The sequence below is a fragment of the Salarias fasciatus genome, chromosome 13, assembly GCF_902148845.1.
Source record: "Salarias fasciatus chromosome 13, fSalaFa1.1, whole genome shotgun sequence".
Taxonomy (NCBI): domain Eukaryota; kingdom Metazoa; phylum Chordata; class Actinopteri; order Blenniiformes; family Blenniidae; genus Salarias; species Salarias fasciatus.
The window spans coordinates 16,536,070-16,548,762 of NC_043757.1; the positions used below are offsets into that span (position 1 = coordinate 16,536,070).

Genomic DNA, 12,693 nt, shown 5'->3' on the forward strand with positions numbered 1-12,693 from the left:
TGAAAGGAGGAAAGCGCCCCTTCTTAAAAGTGAAGTGAAATCAGGCCTGTTCCTATTTCTGTAAATGTCTGTTTTTTTTGTTTTTGGGGGATTGTTAATGTTGTCGGGAACCCAAAATCACCATTCAGACTGGAGAACTAGTTTATAATAATATTATAAAAAAGTCCATCTCTGTTTCTTGTCGAGTTGGTGCAGGAGGAGGTTAAAGGTATGTGTAGTTGGCTCAATCTCACCTCTGGGTGTCTGTTATTTGTCAAGAGTTCAGCACTAGATTTGGTTTTTATTTTGACCTGTGCAGCTGCAGCTGTGTGTCTTCATTTTCTGACTGTCTCGATATCATGGGTAAAATGTGATATCCCAGCTGTCCACAATATTATACTCTCCCTCTGAAATATGTTGGGAGAATTTCTTGGCAATCTCAAGATGTCATGTTCTCATAGCTCCTTTCCCCTTGTGTATTTCTCTTCGCTATCTAGTCCCACATATTTGGGATGGGTTATCTGGATACAACATCATGACTGACAGATGTGGACTGAACTTATTTGGAGGGAAATTATTTCGAAATAATACAGTCATCTTGATGTTTAATTCCAGAGTCCTGATCTGAAAGAAACATACTTTTTTTTACATTTGTCACATGCTTATTAAGCATGACAATCTTTTTTTTCTTTACCAGCCACATTTTAGTAATGCAGGAATGAAACTAGGAAATGTATTTTGATGGTAACTTGTTTACACGCTACTCTCACTCCCACATGTTGCTTCCTCCCTCTGACTGACTCTATTTAAGACCCTCCCTTTCTGCCTCCTCTGATCCGTCTCTCTTCTCCCTCCCTCCCTCCCTCCCTCTCCAGTGTTGTACGGGGACAGCACGCACATTATCCAGCAGAGCCTCTCGGGTTTCCTGTTGGGAGGACCGTGAGAGCCCCACGCCTCATTTCCACAGCTGCTGGACCAGAGGAGCGCCTGTCCTCCGCTGGCCCAGCTCAGAAAGGTGAGCCGATTTAACCAAAACAGCTACAGCCTGTCTCCGCTCTCTTGTTTCAGCCTTCCTAATTTCCCTTAACATCTCACTTCTTTTCTGATCTTTTTACCTTGTTCTCAGCTTCTTATCTTCTATTTTTTTCTGTCAGTCTGCTTTGGGTATGAACAGGAGAACACGTATTCAGTTTAATTATTATCTTGAGAGGAACTGTTCTGAAAGAGGTCTGCTCCTCGTAGAAAAAGTGTAATATAACAATATCATGCGCGGGATTAAAGTAGGGAGTGGACACTTTCTCTCTGTCTTCATACTTCACCGTTCTCTGTAATGACAGAGAGGCATGGTTCGGGATAAAACAGAGTCGATGCAGGTGTATGAGTTCATCTGGGTGTTTACACTATAAACAATCCTTCACGTGTGATGCTGGTGGTTTTCCCCCCCACTTTCCTCTAACTTTTGAATGTCAACTTCTTTTTTATTCACATGGCAGAATGTCTCCAGATACGTGTACAGTAGTATGGAATAAGAATGTCAAGGGAAATGTTCTTCCTCATGAATGAAGCAGACATTGGTTTATTATTCAGATTTTCCATTTATGAAATGTTTAGGCGCCCCTGGAACATAGCAGTTTATTTCCACTGTCATGCTGTACCCTCTCACTATCTTTCCCTCTATGACTCAGTTTGTGAGTTTCTGTCTGACTTCGCTTTGTTCTGTAATTCCCCTCTCGTATAAATGTACCATTGTATTTCCTGTCTGTTCTTTCTGTAGGACTCATCGAGGTGGATCATCTGCCATGAGTTGATCACCGGATCAGCCTCCCGTTTCCTGCTCGGTCTGACACTTCTTCCACCTGTAAACATGAGGTTGTGTGCTAACGCGAGGGCTCCCAGACAGGGCTGCAGCGGTGCTGTAGAAGCGATGGCTTTGCTGCTGCTTCTGCTCCTGGGGCTCAGTCAGGCCCAGTCCGTGCCTCAGCAGACAGCCTGTGCGTCCTCAACCCCACAGAGCCTCAAGCAGCCTCAATATCAAAATACCACACAGGAGGACACCGGTGTGGGTTTTATGGCAGCCCTGGTCCAGTCCTTCCTCCACACAGTCCAGCCTAACCCCTTTCCTAAAGGTGAGTGTCGCCACAGTTTCTCTCTCTCTCTTGTGTAAGATGATTTTACTGTCATGTTTATAGTTCATATCACTTTATGTGCTTTTTCATAGCATTTGTCTTCTGACCTCCTGCTTCAGGGCAACGGGCAATCGAGGGCAATTCAAATGCCAGTCAAATTTTAAGGCTTTGCTCTCTCAAAGTGCTGAATTTCATTACATGATCATGAGCCAATCTCACGACCACCTGTGAGCGAGGCTCCAGTCCTACTCATGTCAGCAGAAAAAAAAAAAAAGAGATTGGTTAATGTGTCGGTTGATGGGAATTCTTGTGTTCTGCCCGGTTAATGTATAACCTTCAATTTGCTCAATTTTTAGGACACTGTTTACTGTGTCACACTTGAGTCACACCTGTCTTTTCTTTTGTCTGTTCATGAGCTCCTCTGTACACGGTATCCTACTCTGTGTCGATTGTTGAAATCGATGGAAAAACAGAAATACTGTTTTATGATCTGGTTAATGGGGAAAAAGAGAGAATAAAGCCCTCCATGTTGTCCAATAGGTGTCACCGATTTGTTTGAACACGGCCTTTTTATCGCTCTATGACAACACAATAACGCAAATGGCTCGATAGTTGTAAGTTTTACGATTGACACTGGGGCTAGCATTACAAAGAAATCAATGCACTCAAGTAAAAGACAACAGAATTGCGAAGTGGTGAGGAGAAATGTAAATTTACAGAGCCAGTGGTGGCAGGCTGCCATCTGACGTGACGCACATCTCGCACGGAAAGAGCACCTGAACAACATCTCTTCTCACTTTTCTGTATCTTTATTTTAGCTGAATATAACCCACAATGACAGGGTTCATTCATGGCAGACTTTGTATTGTACTTCTTGGAAGGAACTATCCAATCTTTCCTTAAAGCCGTTCTGGTCTCCTAGTAACCACGAGATTGAGGTGTCAGATTTCCACCCCTACATTGTGAGAGATTAGAATGTTTGCACAGAGCACAGGACACATTGTCCCCCACGCACGGACTTCTGTACAACAAGGGCTGCGACAAGCGCGCAGCATAGTCAAAGCTTCTCCTGTAAATAAAAACAGCTCTTGCTGATTTGTCTCCGAAACCCAGAACTGCACTCATGAATGTTTTCTGTCTTGTATTTGTAGATCTGATCCTACAATTAGTCCGGCAATATAACTTCAGTGAAGATCTCATCAGAGACGTAAGTGAATAGACGTGTTCGCGTTTTTTAAGATGCTTGAATGAAGTGTTGTGTGTGGGAATGTGGGAACTTATTTGAAAAAAAAACAAAAAAAAAAAAAAAAAAAACAGTTACACCCTCCTCACAGCCCCTTGGGCTGGAAATCTGAGAGCACTTAGTATTAAAACATCCTTCTGTGTATAAACTCCAGTCCGCTGAAGTTACCAAGACCCTTTCATCCGCTGTGATTGTGAGCTGTCGCCACGGTAAAATAAGACTACTGTTCAGCCATGTCTCTGCCTGTTTTGCGTCATAACAGTTCCCAGCACTGAGCCGGTTTTCTGCCACCGTGGCCTTGAAATTGATACTTGCGCCATTATACTTGTTACACGTGTCGCTTTCCTGCGTGTTTTCCGTCAGGTTCTGCTGTACGAGGTGGGTTTCCTGGTGTGTTTGGCCATCGGAATCCTCTACATCGTCCTGATGCCCATAGTTGGTTTGTTCCTGGCCTGTTGTCGCTGCTGCGGCAACTGTGGCGGGAAGATGTATCAGAAGCAGACATCCTCCACTCACTGTCACAGAAGAGCCCTTTACTGGAGCGCGTTCGTCACCACAGGCATCATCCTGTGAGTTTGTGTTTGCGCTTGTGTGTGTGTGTGTGTGTGTGTGTGCGTGCGCGTGTGTATTTTAGTCCTTTATCAGCAGCATAATGATGCTGTGTGGAAAAAGACAGCTTGAATATGCATGGCTCACTGCCAGAGTGCATCATCCTCATGTTCATCACACAAATTTAGTGTCTGCATCTTCTGTCTGGCTTTATTTTCAGGGCTGGGAACGTTTGCATGTTCAAAAGCAATGAAGCTCTCAGAGTGAGTGTGGATCAGAGTCCCGTGGAACTCCACAACTCCTTGGACAACATCCACACCTTCCTGACCTCTGCGCCTCAGGCAAGAAAAAAACTCTCTGTTGGTCCAAGTTTGGAAGTACACAAAGGTTCAAAGTCAAGTGACGTCAATGTGGCAGCGTTTGTCATCAGTTTAATTTCTCTTGACCTTGTTCATGAAGTTCTTAGTTTCTGCTGAAGATTGGTCACATTAAGTCCTTCTGTGTCGCCATCAGTTTATTCACACTGTGACAGCTTTTGTGTGAGGCGCAAACAGAACTCAACACTTTACGAAGTCCGCTGATTATTGACTGTATTCTGCCGAAATTTAGATCGAGACACATGATAGCGAGAAAAGGTCACACGGAAAGAGAGATCAATCTTCTGTTTGCCGTTCTGTAGTTGTAAGCGCTGCCACGTATGATTAACTCATGTGATCAGTCAGCCCACCGCACGCTGTATTGCAGCTCTTATCTTAAGCACACATTTTGAAATGTTTGTCTTTGCTCTGCCTCTCTTCAGCAAATTGACTCTGTGGTGAATGAGAGCTACAAAACAGTAGAGAAGGTTACAGGGAACCTCCACGGTAAGACAGGGAACTGAATAATACTAAAGCAGGAGAACCTGTGGTGGATGGATTGACCCACCTGTTCGCTGTGTCTGTATGTTTTAGACATCGGACCTCAGCTGGGAGAAGAGATCCAGAAACAGTTCAGAGGAACCCTGGATCCAGCGCTGAACTCAGTGAAGCTTCTGGACCGAGGTACAGTCTGCCTGCATGCTCGGTCTTGATGCAGGGTGAACGTGTGGATACCTGCGCACATATTTTATGGGAAGATCAGTAAACAAGTTAGCCTTTCAGGGAAATGTGCTGTTAAATAACATCTCGATCCTTCTTTGAGAAATTTAAAATGGGATCGGACATCTTTGAGAAGTTTAATCAGCTGTCGCCCAATATTTACAGAAATTGGCCCTTTGTCCCAGAGAGCACCCTTCCCCGTAGACCTACTTCTGTAAAGGAGTACTGGACTCAGTTTCAGCAAACAAAAGAGAGTCTGCTTTTGGAGTGCTGTAGTTTAAAAAGGCTCAAAGCAGAGATTATCTTGACATGAATTAATGTTGAGTGTTTTTCCAATGATTTATTTAGGTCAAGTGTATGAATGGAAGGCAGAGAAAGTTTTCTTAAGGACCTTCCTCAAATGATCACAGTTATATAATTCCAACATTTCAGCATATTCTCCAAGTGTTTTACAGTTTTAGTCACATTCGCCCAATGGTGACAGCTCCCACACAAAACTCAGCCCCCACTGGGAGCAGTTTGTGTTTCATTGTCTTTGCTAAGGACGACTAGATGGATAAATAGAGAGAATTGAGAGATCTGACCTCCATAATTTGACCTTGACATTTTAAAATGACCGTCTGTCGTAGGAGCCACAGCTGCCCCATAACGGTCTTTATACCATCACCTCAAAAAAAAAAAAAAAAAAAAAAATCCAGTACATAATTCATTCAGTGTGTGGATAAATTCAGTCTATTAGTAACAACCACAAGCAGCAGCTCTTGGGCTTTTTGACAGAATCACTCACTTTAATAATGATTCCCTACAAAGCCAAAAACAATACCAACATTTTTTTCCCCCACTGAAGTTCACAAACTCTGTCCAAATATCAAAACTGATTCATCGCTTCACTGAGCTGTCTACAATACAGTCTGCAATATATCAACAATAATACACTGAAAAATCATTCCTTTAATTGTCTTTAGTGTTGCAAGAAGCTATTAGTGTTTTTAGTTTTTCAATCATTCAAATTTTCACAGGATTGGTAGTGTTGCAACTCAATGAGGTATTTTCTCTCTTTTGTTTTTTCTTTTGGGCTGCAGCAGCTTCACTATTTTCAGGATGATTACTCAAAGGTCGATACATCATTTACTGACTCATGACTCAACAAAGCATTCGCTGCTAGACTAACTAAGGTCGTTCCCAGTGGAAAAGACTGCTTTAAGTTATCATTTTTCAATACAGTTTTGATGCCATTGTATTTTTATTTGTATGAACAGAGACCGTTGACCTCAGCGACAGACTGAAGAAGCTGAACTCATCGTTGGAAGAGCTGCAGTCCAGCATGGACCTTCTCCAGGCCAACGTCACTGCTGTTAAAACCCGCATCAATCAGACCATATCGAAGCCGGCCTGTTCGGGCTGCGAAAACGTAAAACCAGAGCTAGACAAAATAACAGTGGACACCTCCATTTCAGTAAGTACTCTCTGTTGTTTGTGTTTTTCTCTTGTGTGGATGAATCGGTTCCGAAAAGGTCAATAAATCAAGCAAGGGAAGCCGGTAGGGTTGCAGAGTGCCAGAGCCGATTCCGACCAACAACGCTCAAACATTACACAGCTTTATGAGCCTAGATCAGATTTTTAACCCATCACAGGGCTAAAATAGGGGAGGAATTATCCATTAAGACTCACTCTTGCAGCCAGTCTACAGCCAACAACAGACTCTAACCAGGAAACCGACTGGGCGTGAAAGCAAACTGCTGACAAGCCCAGAAAAAAACCCCACACAGGTACAGAACAAACATGCAAACCGTGAGTCGACGACACTGATAACAGCACCACCTTGATACTAAATTAAAGATCTAAGCAAATGAAGTGAGATGGGCCTACACCTCTGCCTTTGGGAGTCAAAGTGTTTTCATGCAAAAACGATTCAGATCCAACAACAAAGTGGAGAAAAATAGCCAGTGCAGTTGGAGATTTTCTTCCTGTTATGAAACAGGAAAAGCCATGTAGGAAATCAGTGTGACGCAGACTGACAGTGTGACACACGATATTAACGCCTCATTTTTAGCTTCGTCGGGACAGCTGATTTGTCCTCCTCCCATCTGTTCATCTGTAGAACTCCTACACTTCTCTGACACATGCAGACCGTCCTTCCCTCCTCCAGTCCTGATCCCCCCTCCGCCCCTTCCTTGGACTGGTTTCATTTTATCATTACGACAACAAGATGAAGATATGAGAAAACCTTCAGTCAGCTTTTAACTTGTCTTTATTTTATTTAATAGCAGCTGTGATCTTGTGACTCTGAGCATAAAAACAGATTCTGTGTCTAATTTACTACTGTTTGCTGCCCCCTTCTGTTACTTTAAGGTATAACATGTCTACGTGTATTCATACTGTAGGTTCCTGAATTGAATGAGTTTCAGTCTGCGGTGGATGAAGTTGTCAAAAGCAATCTGAACTCCAGAATCAGTGAGGTCAGTGACCTTTGATTGAAACTGTAATGTAATAAATATAACAGTATATGTTTACTCGTCTGCGTCGACAGATATAAAGAAAAGTGGTTGGTGGTTTAAACCAAAGATGACATCTTGAAATGTGAAGAATTCACCTTGTCTTCAGCTTTTTAAACTCGTTTCACTAAATGAAAACTAACGAGCAGAAACTATCACGATATAAAATAAAACATGCCTCATGCCTTTAGGTGGAAGATTATTTCCAAAGCATCCCTCAGACGGTGACCGACGAAACCAAGGACATAGTTCAGGGTAAGTCGATATGATTCTGTTGTTGGGAAAATCATGTCTCAGTAAATTATTTGAGTTTTCTTTTAGTAACAAGCATAGCAATAAATACAAACAGCCCTAAATGTGCTTCTTTTGCACTTTCTTTGCTTGTGTAACCCTCAGACAGCATCCAGGTTCTTGGTAACATGAAAACACAGATCTCCCAAGTTACCAGCGACATCTCTCTAACCAGTGTGTTCCAAAACGTGTTGGGGCAACTGGGAACGGCACAAATGGAGATCAATCGCGTCTTGCCGCAAGTTCAGAAAGCTGAGAACATCAGGTAAAATCTCTAAAAGTACAAATATCCTAAATTACTACTGGAAAAAAAAAAGCACAGACAGCTCATCATGTATGCATACTTTTCCAGATGGGCGGTGTGTGTGGTGCTGTGCTGCGTGGTGCTCCTGGTGGTGGTGTGTTACTTCCTGGGCCTGGTCCTGGGTCCTCTGGGCCTCAGCCCCAAGTCAGACCCCACGAAGCGCTCGTACACAGCCAACTGCGGAGGCACCTTCCTGATGATGTGAGTGCGTTGCTCCGATGTTGGGTTATATCTGTTTGGAGTTTCTCACTTCCAGAGCAGTCGTCTGACCGACGACCTGGAAATGTTTGCAGGGGCGCAGGCTTCAGCCTCCTGTTCGCCTGGCTGTTCATGATCGCGGTGCTGATTCTGTTTCTGCTGGGTGGAAATGTTTATACTCTGGTGTGCCAGCCCTGGAACAACGGACAACTGCTAGAGGTATTTCTATACAATCCCAATAAACAGCTGTACGTACAATTACTGGTTTAACTGATTTGATATGTGTAATTAATAAACTCTAAGCAAAATCAATTAATTCTGGTTTATTTAAAAATGTAAAACTCAGATATATCAGTCATTGTGTGTCTACAAATACACATACAATGACTGGAAACTTGTTAGATATTCTGTGTTTCTTCTGTCCACAGTTTATCGACACTCCAGGTTTAATTCCAGGGTTGGATATCGGTCCAAGTTTAGGCTTGAAAACCAACCTAAATTTAACCAGTATCTACAGGTACGTGACACCAGTTCAGCTTTCAAGTGCTACCTAACGTCATGACAGGTGGTTTGGTTTGATTTCGTTACACAGTTTGCTTTTCCAAGATATGACAGGACATTTAGGGCTCAGGTTCACAGAATCATAATATCAACACATTTGACAGCTTTTTCTGGAGAGTTATTTGTTAAATCCGGGAGGCAGACCTTTTTTGTGATTGCATTTGACAATCATTGGTTTCATTTTATGTTTTTCCAGAGACTGTGAGAAGAACCAGCCTCTGTGGACGACGCTGCACCTGCATGAGCTGGTGGACCTCGACGATCTGCTCAATGTGTCTAAAGTTAGTGTCCCTGCCCCCGAAACTGATTTAAAAAAAAAAATCCCCCAAACTTTCCATGCTGTGAATACAGGTGCTGCGATTCTCTGCTGTTTCCACACGAGTCAAGATGTGTGTTTGTCTCTTCTCACAGTACACAGAGGAGATCGAGAAGAACTTTGAGAACGCGGTCATCTCTCTGTCCTCGGTCACCCTCCTCAGCACCGAGGTTAAAACCAAACTCAGGAGCGTCTCCTCCAAGGCTGAAGACTTTGACCCCACTCCCGTCACTCAGCAGGCAGGCCTCCATTCACGCTCAGATTTATAGTCATCATCGCCCACATCCATGTGCAGCATGTGACTATTTTCTTTTTTAATCTCTCAGATTAACGATTTCACCAGGATCAGCCTGAATTCAACAGCCGATCAACTTGACACGCTTGCTGATACTCAAGTGAGTAACAGCGATTCATAATCCCACTGAGACTTCACACGTTACTCCTTTACTTGAATATATTTGGAATTTTTGTCTTTTCAGTCAGACGGTGATATTCAAAGAGAACTCCGCGGTCAGGCCAGAGACCTGAGGCAAATCCAAGCCAACATAGAGCTAACCATCATCCCACAGCTGGTGAGTGCCCGCCTCGTCCTCTCTGCCATTTCCTCTAATCTCCTTGTTCATGTTTTCACTCACTCCGTCCAATCTCTGGATTCACTGCTTTCCCCCACAGGAAAGCCTCAACTCCACCATCAAGGGCTTTCAACCCACCGCCGAAAAAATCAACGTGAGTTCACCGTCTGATATCTGGAGCTGCTGTGAATGAAGATCTCGCTCTTGTTATTTTAAAAAATTTTTTTCCTCTGCGTTTGGCTCCTTCAGGGAACCGTGGGGGAGGTGCTGAGCACAGTGGGAGCGGCACAAGATTTCCTCAACACAAACACGACACAGATCGTGAAGACCGTGAGTAGAGCCGCGAGTCACATGAGCGAGCGCAGCGCTGCTCCATGTGGTCTGTTAATGCCCGAGGTTCAATCGGTCCTGTGGAGGAGGGGGTGGGGGAGAGGGAGGGGGAGGGGGCGTCCCGCCATGACTCTCTTACCAGGGTGCCTGTTGGCAGTCAAGTGACCAAAAAAAAAAAAAAAAAACTGGTTAAAACAACTGGTTAATAGAGCATCAGAGGAAGGGTTTAAAAACGAATGAAAGCTAAAGTTAGAACTAAACACGCAACGAAATTAATTACATTACTTTCTGCTTCAGCGAAGAAAAATTCAGACTTTTTAATCCGCTACATTTAAATGAGGCATTCACTTTAATTACCCGCCTTTCACTTAATATTATACACATGGTTGTAACAGCATTAAGGATTAAATAAGGACTATTTTCAGCCATGTGTTGATATTTATTTGCTCCTCGATGTGGTATTTACAGCAGCAGGACCGTCTGACTCACAGAGCCCATGTTCATTTCAATGATTCCCAGATGAATGAAGCCTTGGATGTAAAGAGACCACGGTGCTAAAATACTACAAAGTCTCAACAGTTTTAGTACATTATTTAAAGGATATTTTAATTTGCATTTTTTTGTATGATATAACGTATTTAAAAAGATGCCCTAGTCGTGTCGAATCAGGTTCCTGCTGCAGTTATTTCGGGGCAAATTCAGAGGATTGAATCCAGATTCCCTCTCGGAGATGGTTGGGCTTCCTCTGACTCCCTCATGACTCTCCACTGCAAAGCAGGGAGAAAACGTCAGGAATTGACTCTCTCTTTTCTCTCATGATGGCAGGAAAGCAGAAAGTTCTTGGACTGTCAGCTGGATTACTTTATTCTGTACGCGGACTGGGCCAAACACACTGTGAGTTCCCGTCTGGGTTTGCACTTTGTAAACACACACACGTCTGGTTTCTGTCCATTGTTACTGATGTGTTTGCTCTTTCGCAGATCACACAGCAGGTGGGCCGCTGTGGGCCGGTGGCCGGAGCTGTGGACTCGGTGGAAATCGTCCTCTGCGCGTACATGGTGGAGTCTCTGGTAAGGATGAGAGGAAACCTGCCATCCTGTTCTTTTGTTGCGACTCGGAGGTGTTTAGGAGATTATTTTTCTGCAGAACGTTGGCGAGCCTAACCCTAACTCCCTCCCTTTGACAAATACAGAGAAGTATGGAGTGTTGGAGCAGTATATAGAAATGTAAAATGATGCGATTTGTCCTCTGCTCATCCTCAGAATGCGTTCTGGTTCAGTCTGGGTTGGTGCATGATCTTCTTCGTCCCCGGCATCATCTTTTCCATCAAACTCGCCAAGTACTACAGGAGAATGAAGTACACGGATGTCTACGAGTAAGTGGCCGCATTCTATTCACACTCTCCGGTGTTTGTATGCACACGGGAATCACATGGCGGTGGCGTCCCCGCCTCTGACCGCTGTTAATGTGTCTGCTTCCAGCAACCACGCGGCGGTAAACCACATCCCCCGGGCACACACGAAATTCACCTGAGAGGACGGCATCATGTGCAGTTTGGCTGGAAGGGACTCCAAATTTAAATGCGACATCAATAAACTCAATAAAGCACCTGGAGCACTCCTGCACAGATGTGGCACATTGTCACTCCTAGGTAAAGACTGGAAAGGAGAGAGAGAGAGAGAAAAAAGGTGATACTCTCTTCTTAAAGTTATTTATTTTATATTTCAATTGGTCACTGTGGGATGAAACAGCAAAAAACCTCTTATAGAGTGATGGCAGTGTTCATACTGTGGTGAACATGAGTGTATTTTTTACAGCAGCGTTAAACTAAACCTCAGGAGGACACAGGGGGTCAGGGACACTGTGTTGATCATTTTATTTTACACTTCATCTCTGCATCACCTCCATGTCTTGGATTCATTTCATGTATGAATGGAACGGCCGATAAGTCCCTTGGAGCACACGCTCTACCTTTCAAACTCTAAGCAATATCCCATTTCATCACCTGTGAACGTTGCTGGACATTTCTCTTATTAAACAGCATCTCTACGTTCCAACGAGGAACACTTTTAAACTGAATTCTTCCTCTTTTACTTGCACTGATGATGAAAATCAAAGCACAATATTGTGTGTTTTCTGTATGAACGTTTAATGATTCTAACTGGTCTCATAGATTTCGCCATTGCTGTTGCTGCTATTTGCAAACTAATGCCACAAATTTTACCTTTTATACTGTTTTTTCTGCAAATACATGGCTGTACGATTTCTGTTTTTCACTGTGATTCGACGCTGCCGTTTTTTTTATTTATACATTTTGTACTTGAGAGTAGATGTGTCTTATTTGGCGTTATGCGGCACTTTATAAAGTCCATGTTGTGAAAATGACTGTGAATAAATAATTACCACTGATCAGCACATGCAGAGTCAGTTTTTTTCCTGTCTTTTATTGGTCTGCGTTCACTAAAATGGGAACGTGCGTGAAGGTCACGCCGCGGTGGTTTCGTCCAGAGTTTGCATGTTCTCCCTGTGTGTGCATGCTTTTTCTCTGGTTTCCTCCCGCAAACCAGAAACTTGTGGTTGCGGTTTATGATATGAAACAACTGTCTGAAGTGGAATATATGTTTTTAATTTTTTGGAAGGAATTATCTGCATT

General features: G+C 43.4%; 1 protein-coding gene across 1 annotated transcript; it reads left to right on the forward strand.

Moving 5' to 3' along the window:
- The first annotated feature begins 839 nt into the window (after window positions 1-839).
- prom2 (prominin 2) lies at window positions 840-12,455 on the forward strand. Its single transcript, XM_030107248.1, has 24 exons — window positions 840-994; window positions 1,754-2,105; window positions 3,257-3,312; window positions 3,712-3,917; window positions 4,118-4,238; window positions 4,697-4,760; window positions 4,848-4,937; window positions 6,233-6,429; window positions 7,358-7,432; window positions 7,660-7,723; window positions 7,865-8,024; window positions 8,112-8,264; window positions 8,357-8,480; window positions 8,690-8,778; window positions 9,019-9,103; window positions 9,234-9,377; window positions 9,465-9,533; window positions 9,618-9,710; window positions 9,811-9,864; window positions 9,960-10,040; window positions 10,866-10,934; window positions 11,021-11,110; window positions 11,303-11,415; window positions 11,522-12,455. Exons 2-24 carry the CDS (start codon window positions 1,844-1,846, stop codon window positions 11,571-11,573), a joined length of 2,511 nt encoding a protein of 836 aa, XP_029963108.1. The 5' UTR covers window positions 840-994; window positions 1,754-1,843; the 3' UTR covers window positions 11,574-12,455.
- Window positions 12,456-12,693: the final 238 nt, after the last annotated feature.

What these genes read in the sequence shown, in the direction of transcription:
- prom2 (XM_030107248.1), top strand. Translation starts at nt 1,844, where the DNA reads ATGAGGTTGTGTGCTAACGCGAGGGCTCCCAGACAGGGCTGCAGCGGT. An exon ending in AACCAAGGACATAGTTCAGG is followed by an intron (nt 7,724 to 7,864) that starts GTAAGTCGATAT and finishes TGTAACCCTCAG; the next exon opens with ACAGCATCCAGGTTCTTGGT. An exon ending in AAGTACACGGATGTCTACGA is followed by an intron (nt 11,416 to 11,521) that starts GTAAGTGGCCGC and finishes GTCTGCTTCCAG; the next exon opens with CAACCACGCGGCGGTAAACC.